Source organism: Phalacrocorax aristotelis, chromosome 1 (assembly GCF_949628215.1).
Source record: "Phalacrocorax aristotelis chromosome 1, bGulAri2.1, whole genome shotgun sequence".
Lineage (NCBI taxonomy): Eukaryota > Metazoa > Chordata > Aves > Suliformes > Phalacrocoracidae > Phalacrocorax > Phalacrocorax aristotelis.
Window position 1 is genome coordinate 215240023 of NC_134276.1, and position 17355 is coordinate 215257377.

Here is a 17355-nt window from a genome sequence, read left to right on the forward strand (position 1 = left end):
ACCACCGCCTGGTTAGGGGTGCTTTTTCAAGCTGTTTCTCTGAGCTGTTGCCTCTACTCTTAGCGTAGCACTCCACAGTGTGGAGGTTTGTTTGTCTGGACCTTTGATCTTCGTTCTCTCGCCCGCTACACCCTCGTGTGGTCCCCAAGAGCAGGTTATTCCCTGTGTAGTGCTTGGAGTTGTGAGTGTCTACCCCCTGTCCAGAATTTGGCCCTTTTTTTTCCTGTTTTGGCATCCAACTTGAAGCATTTGCATCTCTACAGTAATCCCGGTGTCTGTCTGAATTCCCTCTGGTGTCTGTCCTGCAGTTGTTGCCTCGGGCACTGACCACCGGATTGCTGAACCGAGAGGTGCGAACAGCCCTGGGCTGGCAAGGAGTGTCCGTGGGGTGATGAACGCTTTGAACCGCACGTGTCTTTTAATAAGTTGAATATTGACTAGTCCTGTGTTGAGCCCATGGTGGTTACAGGCATCGTCTGGGCTCCGGTGATTCCTTATCCTGCCCTTTTCTTTACAGATAAATGGATGATCTTTGTTTAGCCCAGAGTGTTAATTTTCTTCCTTGGCATAAACCATCTTTGATAATTTCTGGGTTGATACATAAGCCCCATGCTGTACATAAATGAATGAGCGATACGAGGAATATCTACAAATGTAGTTATGTTGTATGTAATGTACATAAGGAGAGAATGTATTTTGTTCATTTTTTTTTTTCTTAATAAAAATGTATACGCTAGCGAGGGTGTCTTAAGATCCTTTTGTTCTTTCTGAAGTCGCTTGCTTCTGGGAGTGGAAAAACGTGAAGGTCTCATAGCGGTGCAGAAAGAGTGAAACTGGGGGTGCGTTACGTCTGGGCCGCAGGCGCTGCTGCTGCTGGGGGGCCCTGCCGTGTCCCTCGGCACCGCAGAGCCGCGGGGAACGTGTCCTGGTCCCGGAGATCGGTGGTGGGCTGGGTCGTATCCCCTAAATCCAGCGCGCGCTTAGCAGCAGCAAATGCTTTTACTGGGGAGGGACACGGAGTTAGAGCATAGAGCAACGCAAACCACCAACTTCTAAGATTTAAATCAAACCAATTTTTTTTCCCCTTTGCATAAGTGGAAAGTTAACCTGGAACAAAATGTTTTGTTCTATGTCGGGCACTTGAGGGCCGGCGGAGATGCTGCGCTGCCCATGCTGCTGTTGCCCTTGCGTGACGGCCCTCTCTCTCATCAGGGTGTTTTGGCTCAGGGTGTGAGGTTTGATCCCCTCCTCCACGGCTTGACCTAAGCGTGAGGAGGGTTTGCGGGCTAGGAGTGAGGTAGGATGAAATGCGGCAACAAGGGCGAGCTCCCTCGCCCTTCCCTCCAACGTGAGCCGAAAGACACTGGCAGTTCAAACAAGCGCTCTGGCTGTGGTGGGGCTGCCCTCACCCACATCAGCTGAGCATCCCACCCCGCGGGCTTTTCTGGTTTTGTAATTAAGGGAAGTTTTTCACCACTACCCTACTTTCTTCTGCATGGGAAAAATACGAGCTTCTCCCTGGCTGGCTACCTCTGAAGGTCTGGGTTGGTTTTGCTCTTGCCCGCCTGATGTTTTTCACATGTTCTTGCTAGCAGGCCCAGGCCGAGCCCGTGCTGGGCTTCCAAACAAGCTCAAACCATAGTTATTAACATCTACACAATGGCTAGCTGTGGCTCTCGAGCACAAGCTCTGCCCCCCCCGCCTTTTCCCTCAGCCAAGAAACAAGTCTTTTACATAAGAATGTTTATTGACAAATACATGATGCTTTCAAAATATATTTGTAGGAAAATGCAAGAATAATCTCTACAATCCAGTTCCTCAGTAAATTCCAGTGTAAATCAGACTCCTGTCCCCGTGAGAGATGCTGCTATACAGTACGTAAGAGCTGTTACATGTATAAGGTTCACCGGGTAGCCGCCTCGGGAAATAGGTTCTCCTTCTGCTGTCCCTTATGGATTATGTCTCCTGGGTGTCTTCTGTAGGCAACAGTCACAGCATCAACCTCATCAGTTGGGTCATGGCACTGTGAGTGGGAGATAAATGGTCCTAAAATATTTACACGTTCCTTGTGAATCTGAAAATAGAAAAGTCTCTTGCAAGGACGTCTGAGCTGCTTGTAAAACTCTCACCGAAAGGTAAGAGCGATAATCTCTTTGTACAACGTGTGGGATGTTAAAGCTGTTTTGGGGGAGAGAAGAGGGGCGAGGGGAAGGGGGGGAGGTGCAGGGAAGGAGGAAATGCCTGGGTAGATTTTTTTAAATTTATTTTTGGTCTAAGAATTATGGCTACAGTCTAAAAAGGGAAGGATTAAGGCCAAAGATGCTCATCACTGCATTTCCTACCTGATTTTTTTTTTTTGCAAGAAGAATGTTCTCAACATAAAAAACGTACTGCTTTTTTTTTTTTTTTTCCGTGGAAATAGTTCTTTAAATAGGGGAAGGAAAATCTACTATAAAATATTAGTGGTTTAAAAATATGGTGTCTGGAAAAATAAATAAATGTACAATTCCTATTCAAATATAAATCATTGTAAGCACTTGCTGAGCAGTTAATAGCTTCACTGGTCTCTGCTCGGAAGGATTTAAGGTTGCTTGATCTCAAGCCTTTGTAGGGTTCTCTTGGAAAGTCTTTGGACCTGATTCATTAAAGCACTTTGGCATCTCTTCGCTGGGAAGGGGGATCTGAGGCACATGCCAAAACCCGACTGCCTGGCGATGCTCTGCCAGGGGTGTCCTTACGGCAACAGCAGCCCCGGCAGCCAAAGCCTCGCTGCTGCCCTGTGTTTTCGACGCATTTATCTTCTGCAAAGGACAGAAACGTGAGGTCACGGACCCGCTGCTCGTCTCTTGGGGCACCTGGGAAGCGACGTGCTCACGAAAGCAATTGCAAGCGCCGAGACCGGTTCTCTGAGCTTTGCTGCAACATTGAAGAGCTGAATTCGATGCTGCCAGAGCAGGGCCAAAGCCGTGGCGCGGGGTTGTCCGGGCGGGAGGCGCTTCCCTGCTTCGTGTCAAATTTTGATCCCCTACCAGACTGGCCTTAAGCTGCTTCTCTGTTTCTTTTTTTTGTTTGTTTTCTTAATTTCCCCCCGCCCTCCAAAATGACTTCCCCATAGTGCAGTGCACAGGTAAGTGAAGTGTGCTGAATACATTGCTAATGGGTAGCAGGAATATTTACATACAAAAATATATAGGTTTGAACACTTCAAACTCTGCCCTTCCGTGCAGGAGAGAAGGGGGAGAGCCAGTCCTTTTGAGAAGACTTATCTTCTGCCAGCTTCTGTCCAGGGGCCGAGCAAACCGCCCCGACCCTCTCCTTTGCGAGTGCTCACGAGGACTGACTCAACCTGGGTTTCTCCAAGCTTTCCATTGCTCGGCTCTGCTTTTCCCCGTGTTCAGGGCAGCCGTGGGAGCGGATCCCCGTCGTGTTGACTTGGTGGCAGAGCCCGAAGGAAATCACCCCATCATGCGTTGCACGGTTTACGGCAAGCAGGGGAGAGGAAGGGCCGTGCTCGGGCATCACCCTTCATCTGCAGGTCCTCTGGCTTGCAGGGGGCTTGGGACCACCGTCATCCTCATGCGGTGGGAGATGCACTCGCCCAAGCGACCTTCTGGCCCTCTCCTCCTGTGTGCTGGAGGATGGATGGAGCCCCGCTCTGATCCTTGCCTCTGCCGGGGCTGAGCTGCTTCACAGAAGCCAGAGCAAAGGTGCCTGGTGTGAAACCCTCCCCATCTGTTTAGAGCCATTTAGGAGCTGTGTTGGGGAGTGAAAAATCAGAAATGGCCTCAGTCCAGCCACTTTCTGCTCCTGCATGTTTTTGTTTTCCCCTCTAAAGACTTACAGCAAAGGGAGACCTGGACAAGAGACCAAGGGCTGCAGGACAAAGCTCAATCTCAGCTTCACTGCTGAGCTGGAAGTTTCTTTACAGGTCTCTGTTATTTTACTGGCTTTCAAAGAAGAGCTTGAGAGTGTGGACTGAGCTTATAAACCTTGTGGGGAGGAAACACCAAGGGCTGTACCGATGGAAGACCCTGAATGCCACCAAGCTACCTGGCTTGAGCTTCTGTTGCTCTTTTCTGCTGCTCATGCAGGAGAACAGGATCACAAAAATCACAAACCACCACGGTGCACGTAACCCATGGTCTTTAGGGAGGATGGATGTGGGCCGTGAGATGCTGCTGCGTAACTACGGGAAGGCAGTCAATGCTTCTGTAGGGAAGTGCAGTGGCAGAGCTGGTCTGCGCTGGAGCTGGGCTTCTGCACCACAAAACCCCCAACCTCGTGCCTGGGCTAGCAACCAGGCATCGCTCCTGGCCTCGTTACACCCTCTCTAGGAGGGATGAACTCAAGGAATTACTCCCTTTCCCTCTCCCTCCCCTTTACCTCAACCTGCTCTCCAGCCGGGTTGCAGGATCCGTCCCGCAGCCCTTTGCGGCGCAGCCGGCGGTGGCGCGGGACTGAGCATCACTTGGCACTGCTGCATCCCCCCCGTCCAGCCCGGTCTGGATGTGTTCGTCTGCCTGTGGCACAACGTGGGGCTCTTGTGCGTTTTAGCCGGCAGTTTATGGGGAGAGGATGGAAACTGGATTAAAAAGGAACAAGCTATGGCAGCTTTTTTTCCGCTCGATACCTGGGTGTTTCGTGTCGGGGAGGGCAGAGCGATGACTAAACCGCGTGGGCCGGAGGATTTTTCTAGCTCTAATTGCCAGGTGCCGGTTTGCTGTCAGGCGTTTTGCTCCCTTTCCCATCCTATTTACATTTTATATCTTTCTATTTTTTGAGTTGCTCGGTAGCTGGAGGCTGCGGTTGGATGCGGGACAGGAGGGGACACACTGGGAGGAGACACCAGCAGCTCTTCGGGAGAAAAACCACCCTGTTCACCCAAGGCTAGTCAGGGCTGGCATGGTAGGTCCTGCCGAGCACCCGCGGGTGATGGAGGATTCTTGTCTGGATGTGGCCACCATGGTAGCTTGTGTTGACAGGGCACCCCGGAGGTGTCCTCTCGTGTCCCTTCTTCTTCCATCCTGCACCCCCTGTGGTGGCACGAGGGGCTGCGGTTAGTTCATTAAGGGATTTTTCTGGGGTTTGTTGGGAATTTTGCCTTGTTTTGGTGTTGTGTGCGTGTGTGTGTATGGATTATGGGTGGTTTTCTTGGGGGGTGGGGTGGTCGTTTTTTGCTTGATTGAGTTCTGTATCCTATAAATGCGTGTCCTCCTCTTCCTCCAGGTCCTCCTTCATGAGGGTGTCGAGTGGAACGATCCAGCTGTCCCCCAGCTCACCGTTGAGGTTCACCTTCTTCTCCTGCATTTCAGAGGAGGTCTCCATCACCTCCAGTGTGGGGTTATCGTGGTAGCCATTCTCCATCGTCTGCAGCTCCTCGGTCAGGCGCTGCTATGAGGAAAGAAAGCCCATAAACCCTGGTGAAAAACAGCTGGGCCATGCTGGGCATGCTACCTCGGGGCCATCACCTCCCAGCCAGCCATGGCCACTGCCCTGTAGAGATGTATATAACTACATATAGAGACTCTCACGCTGAGGCTGGGGGCTGCAGTCAGCGCTGGCGCAGCGAGGGGATAGCATGGAGCTGGCAAGAGAGACTCTGCTAATGGTGGGAGGGAGGAAAGAGCAGCCAGAGATGTGGAAAACCTCCAGGAGCAGCTGCCAGCTTCAGCCTGGCTCTGGACCCACAGCTCTGTCCCCCTGGGACCTCAGGAAGAGGCCAAGCATCGTTGCTGTACCCTGATCCTGCATCCCAAATCCTGCCTCCCTGCCTTGACTCTGTTCTTCCTCTCCCCTTTCTGCCCCCTCCTTGTCCCTTTTTTGCTGCTTTATTGTTATTGCCCCTTGTCCTGGAGCCCTATTCTGGAGCTCTCGGTGGAAACCAGGCAGGGAAACAACAGCCCCTTCAGCCCCTTTTCCTTTGGCCGTGCATGGTTTGGGCTGATTTCATGGATGAATTGGGCACTGCATCACTCCGGTGCTTGGGTACGTGGTCCTCCAGGCTCCGACCGAGCCCTTCATCCCCTGGAAGACCCTCAGCTCATCCCAATTTTGCATTTACCATGGCATCCCCATCCTGCCCTGGAGGGAATCAGTGGGGAGCTGCAGTCCTTGGTCAGCCCTTGCCTGGGGAGCGCAGGGCTCTCAGTAGGCACCCTGGTTAAAATCTGCCTGGATTTACAGCTTGATTTGTTACAGTGCTCCTAGTAAATGTCAGGAGACTGGCGTGGGAGGGAATCCATGGAGAAGGAAAGGGATGGAGAAGTGAAACCGCAGGGCTTGGTGCTGGCAGGGGGGGCTGCAAAGGCAGTGCTGGGGGGTCCCTTGGGTTGTATGTGGCGGGGGGGATGCGGGCAGGGATGGCAGGATGCGTGAAAGCAGAGGAGGCACCTGGGCTCTCACAGGGGCTGTTTCCCCCCATGGGGTTGCTGGTACAGCTCCCGGTGGATGGATGGATGGATGGATGCTCAGGCAGCGCTTTGTCCCCACCGCGGCAAGGCACCCCTACCCCCCCGCTGTGCAGCAAGGGGAAGGGGTCTTTAAAGCTGGGCTTTAGTAGGCTTTAGTGCTGCTAAAAGCTACTGAACCCTACCAAGCACCAGTGGTGAGAGCTGGGGGTGTTACAGATGCGGCGCCCACCCCTCCGATCCCTGTGTTGGAACTCACATTAAAGATCAGGGCCACATGTCCATCATCAAACCCGGGGAGATCAGGGTGGATGTGCTGGTTATTTCCAAGGTAAAACAACAGCAGGGTTTAAAAGGATGGGGAGGGAAGGAGGGTTGGAGAAAAATAAAAATAAAAATAAAAAAAAACAACTTTCAAGTCATTTTTGGAAAAGAAGCAGGAGGAAAACAAAAGAAGCCACCCGAAAAAGAAATCCAGAAAGGAGAAATAGGTTTCATTTTTCTAAAAAACTATTGCAACTGCTTGGGAAAAGATCTTTTCCTGTGCTCTGAGCAAGAGCATTACTGAGGAACTGTCATCCCTTGCCTTGGTTTCATCACCTTACCCTGTGGCTGGTGGGTATTTACCTCCAGCGCATCCAGCCAGGGCTGGTAGCTGTTCCTTTGCACCACGTTCCTTGAAGGACATTCATTCCCATTGCTAAAACTACCCTATTTCTACCTGTTTTCTGAACAATATGGGGCAAAACTGTTATGCTGCTCCCTGTCCCTGCTGGCATGTCTTTCACCCTGACCACGAACGTTTCAGCCAAGGGGTGACCCAGCTGCAAAACCCCGTAAGCTCCAAGGGGACCACAGCAGAGATCAAATATCTGTCAAGGTCTTGCATCTTCCCTCCATTCCCTCCTGAAAAATCAAGCCTTGTAAAAACAAGTCTGATGCCAGCATTGGTTTGCTCTCCTCTGCCTCCTGCGTTCATCTCTGTCAGACTGCAAATGTTTAAAGCAAAGGCTGCTTTAATCCCCTGCCTTCACGCAGCTCCTGGCCTGTGGGGCAGAGGTTGGGACCCCCTGGGAAGGATGAGCAGGTTTGAGGGGGAAATGACTTGAAGTAGGATGCAGGGTTTTACCCTAATTGTATCATTTGGCCTCATTTCCACCCCACCAACCCCCCGCTGCTGTCTCTCCTCTGGAGCTGAATCCTCAGCAGGGGCTGATGCAAACCTTGGGTACATGGCAAGCTCTCCCCGCTGGTGCCGCAGGGCGTGGGAACAGCCAGTCCTTGCAGGTGGATGCTACACTAAAATCACTCAGAATTGCTTCTTAAGATAAAAATTATATTAATTTGTGGTGGTTTTTTTTTTTCCCCTGTGTCTGCTGCTCTTTAAAGCCCACTGCTGCTGCTCTGAGATTTGGCCCTGGCCAAATTAGCTCTTATAAAGGCTGAGCCATGCTGCAGCACCATGGCCGTCCTCCTGCCGTCCTCCCACCCTGCAGCCACGGGCTCCCCATGGCCCCTGGGAAAGCATCGGGGAGATGCTGGGCACCCGGCCCTGCTTAGAAAGGTATTTTTGATATTTCTTTCAGGGCAGGAGGGATGGATGGGTTTGGAGGGGGTTGTTGGGTTGAGGAAGCCTTTCTTGTCAAAATTATGACCCAAGGATGCTGACCAGCCGCCCTGGGTGGCAGCAGGGATGGATGCTGCTCCTTGCCATACCCCACCACCACCAGCCCCTCGTTTCCCTGGTTTTCAGCCTGGCTGCTCCCCACCCCAACACCCCCAAAGGGCAGCTGCTGCTCCTCCGAAGCATCCATAGCACTTGGGCACGCCTTGAGCAACACACAAGTGTGGTGCCCGCTGGGCGAGCCAGGATGTCTCCACCAGCAGAGGTGGCGATGCTGATGTTCTTTGTCTCCTGAAGATGCCTCTGGGACAAAAAGGTCCCAGGGTACCTGTCCCACCCCCCTCCCACCCTACCTGGTCCTTCTTTTGGGAGAAGCGCTGGTGGCAGCAGCCATAGATGGCCGCAATCAGCAGCAGGGAGCCGGCAAGGGTGACGATGGTGATGACCAGGGGCGTGCTGAACTCATCGTTGATTATCATGTCCCTCTCCAATTTGTCATAGGTGACGTTGACGATGCCGAGCTGCCACGGAAGAGATGGGTCATTCCCCAAGGAGGGCTTCCTGTGCCGCCCCCCTCCCGGGACAGCCGTGGGGAAGCTGTGCTGTGTCCAGGGACCTGCTTACCTCCTCTAACTTATCCTTCTTCTTCAGCTCCTCAAGGACTTTTTCAGGGTCCAAGGGGACTGGGGGAAGAAAGAGGCTGCAATGAGCACAGGGGTGGGTGCGGGGAAGGTTGTGCCACCCTCTCCCAGTCAATGAGGTGACCCCCTTTCTAGAGGAGGTGGGTGGAGACTTGTGGGCATGAAGCCAACCCTTGCAGGTGCCTCCAGTGCTAGACAAGGAGCTGGGACCTCTTCTCCTGGCAGGGGGACAGCCCTGGAGACCCCAGTCCCCACCATCCCCCAGTCCTGTGCTGTGCACACCCTGGTGGGGGTCTCTGCTTCGGTGGGCGATTTGTGAGTGGGACCAGCGAGGGGCCATGACCGGCTCCCCCTGGCCATGCTGGAGCAGCACAGGATCAGTCCCCAGGGCCGGGCTGCCCCTGCCCATGGTTGGGCGCTGGAGGCTGGAACCCCCATCCATCCCCTGCCCTGATGAAAAAAAGGAAGAGGATGGGGCTCAGTCCTTCCTCCCCCCAGCACTAAGGCAGCGTGATGCCTCCATCCTCCCGGTGCCCCAGTGCTAAAGCAATATTTGAGCATCCCTGGGCTGGGCAGGGTTTCCCCAAAGGGCTCCGATGTAGGCAAGAACCTCCCCTCTGTGGTCCCCTGGGGAAGGATTTGAGCTGGGCACTGGGTTTTAACCACTTGGGAGGGATTCTTTCTCCTGGAGACTGGTCCCTGCCTTGACTTATCATGGATGGGAGAGGGATGCGGTGCATTAATCGAGGGGCAAAGCTCATTTCTGGGGTCATTGTGCCTCTCCCAAGCCTCTGCGATGGGGCAGCCCAAGGAAAGGAGCCCCTTGGTCAAGCTGTAGCGGACCCCAAGGGCTCTGCCAAGCCTTAGGCTGCATCCCCATGCCGGGCCCCCCAGTGCCAATCCCATCCCATCCCCCTCAGGGCAGGATACTGGGATCGTACTCACGGTGCACGACCGCCCGCACGGCCCAGTGCTGGGAGTGGGGTTCGTGGGAGGTCAGCAGCACCGTGCACGTTTCCCTGCTGGCGTTGAAAGCGTGCTGGCCCGTCGAGCAGAAGCTCTCAAAGAAGGAGACGTTGATGCTGGCGGTCCTCCACGCGGCCTGCGGTGACGGCAGGGGCTCAGCACCGTCCTCCCACCCGGGGACCGCCACAGAGCATCCCACCCCATCGCCAGGGATGCTGTGTCCATCCCCACCCTCCCCCATCCCTTTGCACCGCCGGGCTTCCGCCGGCCCTCCCAGGGAACAGGAAAAGTTTAAAGTAGTTTCTTTACGAGAAACTGAGCTCTTGGCTGCTATTCCTCACCGGGGCCCTGCGCTGGCCTTATCTGAGAGCTGCAGGTTTTGGCGTTACAGGAATAGCAAGTCCCTGAGGGAAGCAGGGCGGGAAGGGCCAGGGTGCGAGTGGGATGGGGCTCTGCAGCAGGGGCTGTGCCCCCACGGGCATCCGTGGCCCTCCCACCACCTGCACTTCCATCCTCTGTCCCCTCCAACATGGGTCCCTGTCCTCCCTAGGGCTTCCCCACAGCTCCGTGGCTCTGCAGAGGCAAAAGAAAGTGTTTTGCTTCTGGATAAACTGGAGCATCCCTGGAGGGGCTGTCCTGGACACACTGGAGGGATGGATAAAGCCCATGTCCCCTCTGAGATGTTCCTGAGGTTCTTTGCGTCTGCTCAATGCTTCATAGCAGCTGGGAGCTCGCTACGATAGAGGTGATCGCTGCCTGCGCAGGACTGCGTGCACAGGTCCTACATGCAGAGGTGCTGCAGGAGCTGTGAGCACTGGCCTCGCCTGCACAGGTCCCTCCTGCACAGCTCCTGCATGCACAGACCCCGCTTGCATAGCTTCTGCGTGCACGTGCTCTGCGTGCACAGGTGCTGCGTGCACGGCTCCTAAACGCAGAGGTGCTGTATATACAGGTCGTGCTTGCACAGGTCGTGCATGCACAGGTGCTGCATGCACAAGTTCCTCGTGCACAGTTGCTTTGTGCACAAGGCCTTGCCTGCACAGGTCCTCTGTCCAAACCATCCAAACACCCCAAACCATCCCCTCCCTCTGCAACACCATCCACGCGGGACCCCGCTCGCACGGATGGCCGGCAGCATCCCGCTTGTTCCACAGCAAGGACAGGAGCCGCCCGGCCAAGGAAGGCACCTAATCTTACCCCATCTTATCTAAATATTTGGGAAGCAGCGGTGGAGACAGGATGCACTTGCCGGAGCGGAAGACTGGTCCTGGGCACGGTGCAAGGGTGAGCTCAGCATTGTGAGGCCCCGGCCGTCCCTGGGAACCGCCGCTGGCCCTCGCCTGTCCTTTCGCTTTGCCTGAGGAGAAACTTCCCCCCAGGCCCCTGTGCTGAGTCCAGACCACCCCCGCTGCCTCCCTGGGAAAGGAGCTGGATGGGAAACCTGTGCCAGGGCAGCCGATGGGCAGCGAGAGGAGAGCTTGGCGGGGCAGCATCCCCCAGAAAGCTCGTCCCCAGTTTAGGGTTACCGCTCGGTCGGGGCGGTGCTTTTATCGTCTTCGGACGCTGGGTTGTGCTCCTACGCTTTAGATGCCCTGCAGTTTATCAGTCCCTGCCTGTGCAGCGTTTTCTGTTCGGCAGAGGCATGAAAAGCCTCTCTGCTGCCTCCCTGCATCCTCCTTCGGCAGGTTTTGCCACAGCTCTGCCTTCCTCCAGCCCTTAATAACCCACTTCTCCTCCTGCCACCCTGCCGGGGAGAAAAAAAAGACCTTTAAAGTGCTTTCTATTGGGTGGGAAGGGAAATCAGATGTGAGGCTAAAACACAGCTGAGCACTGAACCGCTTTGCTGCTGGACAGTGAGCGGCGCCTAAACGCTTCTAGAGGCTGAACCGGAGGGATTTACCCTTTCCAGGGTTGGAGAGGGGCACGGTAAGGCCCGCTGCGGCCGGCAGGGATGCCCTGGCAGCGGCGTGGTGGCCCTGGCAGCTCTCCCCTCCCGCTGCCGGAGCCGCTTGCATTCCTTGGCCGGAGTTGACAGGCGCTGCCGAGCAGCTCGAATCCGGTTCCCACACTGGCGGGGACCTAAAACTAACATCCCCAAATGAGGTAACAGCACTTGAGTCAACAAACTGCCCCCGCCAGCTGGACGGGGCAAGGGAGACCGTGACCCTGCTCGGTGAGGGGGTCCCTCCACCTGCTCCAGGGACCGTCCTGCTGTCCCCAGAGCGGTGGGTGTAACACAGCAAAGCCTCTCGGGTACCTGGGTGTGGGTCTGGGTGGTCCCGCTGTTGCTTTTGCATCCCCCAGCTGGAGCAGGCTCTGGTCCTCCCCGGCATCCTCCAACCTGCCTTGCTGGGCACATTGTGTCCCGGCTGGTGACACGATGGAGGAGCCACGCTGGCCCCCTAGGAGGTGGCCGCAGCGTTGTGTTGCTCAACCAGAGCTTAGGAGACACGAGCCACCTCTGACATGTTCACCACTTGCTTCACCTAAGTCATTTTGGGGCTCTGATGAGGAACACAGCAGCCAGCCATCTGTCTGTCTGTCTGTCTGCCCATCCATTCATCCATCCATCTATCCATCCATCCATCCATCCATCCATCCATCCATCCCTCCCTCCCTCCCTCCCAAGGCTGGAGCACCCCAAGCAGCCAACAAAAACCCAGCTGAAGATATATTTGTGAGCCAGACCTTGGGGAAGTCACGCAGTGTAATGCAAGGCATTGAGCTAATGAGCCTCCTTACGAAAGCCACTAGGATCCTGCTGCAATCAAAGGAAGGAGAAGGGGCAAAAAGGAGGGTAGGTGAACATGGACCAAACTTCAGCACTAGTTAAAAGCATCACCTGAAGAGGAAGGATGGTGGGAATCAACCAGCCCATAAAGTGCCTTTGGTGCACGAAGTGGTATCAACCATGTATTTGGCTCTATTTTTTTTTAAGTTTACAGATTGAGGTGGGTTTTTTGGGGTTGGTTTTTTTTGTTGTTGTTTTTTTTTTAATTTACTGTAGCTGGAAAAACTGAGGTGCAGTGGGGTGCAATGCCCGCAATTCCTGGGTTCGGTCCCAAATCTTTTGCTCGGGTCTTTGCATCGCCAGTGCTGCCCCACGAGCCCATCTCTGCATGGGGCGGGGGGTGGGCTGCATTGCCTTCTCCCCTGCCACGTGTGATCTGGACACAGCCCCTGCCACTGTGTCCCCGTGCCGTTCTCGATGCTTCCCCAGCTTCTCTCTGGAGCTGAGCTTTTAGTACAACGCCGCCCGACTCTGGCCTGTTCTTGTGGACCGGGACTGGAGCCGTTTCTGGAACGCTTCTCCTTATAGCGCACACTTTCCTGTTTTCCCACGGGTTGTGAAATGCAAAGGATTTTTTCACTTTGCTGTCAAGATTTGGCTAAAGACTTGTTTACTGGGCCTACAAAGCAGGGAAACCAGATAGTGCCATTTCTCTGTTATCTGCTCGGCTTGGGAGGCATAAAATTTGTTGCAATTTTCAGGAATATGCTGAGCGGAAAGTTAACGGCAAGCAGGTGGGAGGTGTTTTGGCAGCCGAGGAGGGCGATGCTATGGGAGGATGCACCCTTGCAGAGTTTCTGCAGCTGTTTTGAGGCGTAATTGGCATTTTGTACTAACAATGCTTCGGCTTGTTATTATGCCCAGAGGAATCTAAGGGAAACAGGGCGGCAGACTCGCTGGCTTGCCAGCTCCAGCGTGCCATTGCCCTTGGGTGAAGCCAAGCCATGATGTCCGCCCACCCCTTAGCTCGCCGGCGCATCACTGCACGCTGGCACTTCCCAGCCTTACCATCCCAGTTCCCAAAAAGCCTCCCGGCACAGCTCCAGTGAAGCCACAGGGAGGGCAGCAGGTCCATGCAGAGCGTGACTATGGCCAGGAGGGAAGCACTGAACACCAGCAGGGTCATAAGTTGCCCGGGTGCTTTAGGCTCCAGAATTAGATTTTTGTCAATCTGATGAAATATTTTTATATATTCAATACAAAAATTTGATGAGACGCTTTCCCAGCGTGGACACGGCTGCAGGTTCTGCCATTGCACGAAGCAGGGCAGGGGATGCTCTCAGGAGAGGCTGTCCTGCTGTGGCATCTGGGCCACGGGCACCATGGTAATAAGGTCCCTCCATGGAGTCATCCTCAGCATTAAGGGCAGCACGGTTAACATTATCATTTCTGCAAGCGTGTGGGCAAGGAGCATTTTCACCCAGCAGCAGCCAAAGTCAGAAGGTGATGGCCATGAGATGGCAGCAGACAGGCATGTCCCCTCCTCCAGGAGCACAGTGGGTGCTATCGGGAGGTCCAAACCCTCTCCAGGGCTGCACCACCAAGCCACAGGGAATTTGAAGAGCCTCTGCGGTCAGTAGGAGCGACCGTGCTCATCTCAGCATGTATCGCAAGGGTTTTTATGAATACAGTGTGGCTTCACTTTCCACCTCTCTACCGTACGCTGAAGTCCAGTCAAGTTCATTCATTTTGCAAATGGGACAGCAGAGGCTCATGAACCCAGCGGCTATTTCTGATGCCACGCAGCATAAGCTGTGAGGTGGTCCCTCAAGTGCCAATTTCCCAATGTTTACGCTGCCTTGGCAGTGCTGAGATTGAGAAACCAGAGCTTTATAATGCCAAAACCCACCCCTGAGCCCTACCCACAGCTCAGATAGATACAATCCCTCTGTCAAGATCTCACCAGCCATGTGGTGGTGTCTCTTCCTCTTTGTTATAAACTTAAAATTTCGGCCTATTTAAAAGTTATCAATATATTGCATCTTCCCTATTACAGGAAACTCATAGTTTCCACAAGAATGATTGTGAAGGTGGGTATCCCTCAGAAAAGCCAGCAGACAGTACCCACCCACCACCACAAGAACGGGTCTTGGTGTGTAGCCTTGGGTTAGGCTTACCTTTCCCCAACTCGGCACTACATTTTACTACTCCCTGGTCTTCTAGTAGGACTGAAACAAATGAAATGGAGTTTTTTTGCTCTCTTTTTAGGGTCTATGAGAGCTGATATAGCACCAAGAAGCACAGTGGGTTCCAAACCCCAGGCTGCAGTGCTTTCCAGTTTCTCCGCAGTCAGATGCCACCCTATCCCAGCTGTGAGGTTGCAAGATCTCACCAAGTACAAAACAACTGTGGAAGAACTCCACATTTTTTTACTTGGGTTTTGGGATGAACTTCTGGCCCCTCTGCAAAAGCAAAAATCTTTCCCATTAGCCTTTGCAGAGGGAAATTTCACTTTCTAAAATTTCCTCTTGCTCTTTTTCTGAGACCTGGGTGGGCTGAGCTGGTCCTTCTACTTGAAGAAGACCACACGGGGCCCTTCTCCTCCTGCCATATTCCCCCACTGGGTGGTACTGCTGAGTGTGGGTTTCCATTTATCATTTTACACCCCAAAAGTGGTTGCATCGTATTTTGCTGAAATTGCTGTCATCTCTGTAGGCTCACAGGCTCAGAGTACTACAGGTTCAAAGCTGATCACCACCAGCAACACAGCTGCTAAGCCTACACAGGAGTCCAAAAGGGTGGTACTTACACAGGTTTTAGCTTCTTTCAGATACATGGTGGGCCAGTTATTTTGCACCTGGTCTTTACAGATGACCTGGAAAGACAGAAGAAAAGCAACTCTCAAATTGTTGACGTAGGTTGGAAGGCCAGTTGGTCACCAATACAACAGACCCCAAGCCAAAGCTCTCACTCTTTTTATCGAAATGAGGCAGGCCCAGGAGCCCTTCACTCGACCCTTTACATGTGGAAAGGGTTTTCACAGACAACTGATATGGTTGTCTGTGGGATGTTTGCTAACGCACTTCCCAGACCAGGCTTAGGATTTGCAGTACGGAGCAGAGCAGGAATTGGCACGGGCAGTAGGAAGGTCCATGCCAGTGGGCCATGACAAAGTCCTGCCCTACAAAAGATGAGCGTCTTGAAACAGGATCCCCTTCCCTCCTTCCCAGCACTTTAACTAACCTGGCTTGTGTTTTGAGACCCAGCTAGATTCCCAAACCATTTTCTGCTAATAACATCCGTGACCGGTTGAGGCTGAATTGTGGTCTTTGCCCTCTCATGGTGTTCAAGCCCACCCCAAGGCAGCTTCGGCTCTCCATAATGCTCCCCTCTCTCTTCCCAAATTTAACTTCTTCCCCATTCAGCACCCAGACCATAATCCCCTTCACCCCCATCCTCCGTGTCTCTTCACTGGAAAGCTATGGGAGAAAGGGGTTTATTCTAGAATTACTTTGCTGCCTCATGTTTTCCTAAGGCAGACCCCTCTCACACAGACACGCACAGCAAGAATGGCTACAGGCTTTACATGGCTGTGGGATGCCAGCTAAATATTAATAGACACCACTATGAAGTATCCGCCTTCCTGTAGGCGTCATTACCTTATTTTGGAAAGAAGTGTTAGGGTACAGGTGGCCAGGACTGCTGCTCGCCGTCTGGTCGCCCAGGGCTGGGGCTGATGGCCGTGCGCTGGCAGGGGCCTGGTCAGTGCTGGCAGGGGTGGTTGACACAGATCTGGCATCATGGCTGCTCTGGTCTGGGTTCCCAGCAAAAAACAAGGAGACAGACACTGATACATTAGAGGATACGGCTGACACAGGTCCGCTCGAAGCAGCTGAAAATACACTTTCAGCTCCAACCCTGCCTTGAAGCTCCGTGTGTCAAAACTTGGAGAGGTTTTGGGGTTTTCTTTCTTTTTTTTTTTATTTTTTTCTCTTTTTTTTTTTTAAATTAACTGTGATATGAAAAAAGTATTATTGCAGACTGCATTTTCTGCTGCTGAAACCCGTCAGACTGTTCTGGAGAGATGAACCCAAAGGCTGTGATAGCTGTGCATAGCTGGGAGGTCACTTAAAAAAGGAGTATTACTGAGTAAATGAGATGGCCCTCATTTCACTTTATCTGTGGTTTCTACAACAGAGGTAGTCTGTCTAGGCTGGCTACCCAGGGTCTCCCAGTGAATGAAGCTCATTGTGCAATCCCTCTGACAACCGCAGCCGCCTCCGTCAGGAGGGGATGAAAAGCCATAACCTCTGTTGGCCGCATCCCCATCAGCTATGGAAGAAGCCCAGGGTGACATGCTTAGAAGTAGTGCCTGGTCCTACGAGAGCAGCCTTGGGTGTCCTGCCTGCTGCTGCTCCAGAAGGGCACATGCCCCACATCTACCGGCCCCACGCGGGTGTCTCAGATACCTTTGTTAAGGTCTGTAGCATCTTACAGTTTCGTGTGCAATGGGAGCAGTGCAAGGAGCACAGCAGCCTCCTGCCTCCCCAAAGCCTTTGGAAGAAACGGGTCTCCGTCCTTGGGTTCCTAATTGATCCTTAAATGGTGACAAAGAGAATTAAAATGCCATATCCTGTTCACAGCCTGTTTGCTTTTGGGATTCCTGCCTCTTTCACAGAAAAGCTGAGGGATATTTCTCTCCCAGACACATTCTGAAGGCTCCAGGAGAGAATTAATTTTCAAAGCCATCTGTTTCTCCTACATTCTCTCACTTATTTGTTAAATGCAAACGTTTTTTTAAACCTCTTCTTGCTCAGTGCTTGAGGTCAGATTTGCATTAACATAATTTCATATATCGTCTTTTAATGAAGAACAGTCCTTTGGAGCAGGAGAGGAAAGAAACATCCTTCATTAAGACACCCATTTCACCTCCTAATGCCTGCTAACATGCTCAAAACTTGACTTGGATAAAGCCAGTGAAGACAG

The 17355-nt window shown here is 53.2% G+C and overlaps 1 protein-coding gene across 4 annotated transcripts in view; it reads right to left on the minus strand.

Annotated features, from left to right (window-relative positions):
• Positions 1–2416: 2416 nt before the first annotated feature.
• The window catches only part of PODXL (podocalyxin like), a 45843-nt gene continuing 30904 nt past the window's right edge, over positions 2417–17355 (minus strand). Inside the window, exons 3-9 of one of the 4 annotated variants that reach the window (XM_075081680.1) lie at positions 16029–16183; positions 15179–15244; positions 9618–9774; positions 8656–8714; positions 8385–8552; positions 6667–6723; positions 2417–5388 (exon numbers count right to left, since the gene is read on the minus strand). In XM_075081680.1, the coding sequence (XP_074937781.1) occupies positions 5197–5388; positions 6667–6723; positions 8385–8552; positions 8656–8714; positions 9618–9774; positions 15179–15244; positions 16029–16183 (854 nt within the window). In that variant the 3' untranslated portion in view covers positions 2417–5196. Of the gene's footprint in view, positions 5392–6666; positions 6724–8384; positions 8553–8655; positions 8715–9617; positions 9775–15178; positions 15245–16028; positions 16184–17355 lie in introns of all 4 variants that reach the window. The other 3 variants (XM_075081679.1, XM_075081682.1, XM_075081681.1) reach the window with 3 other exon arrangements.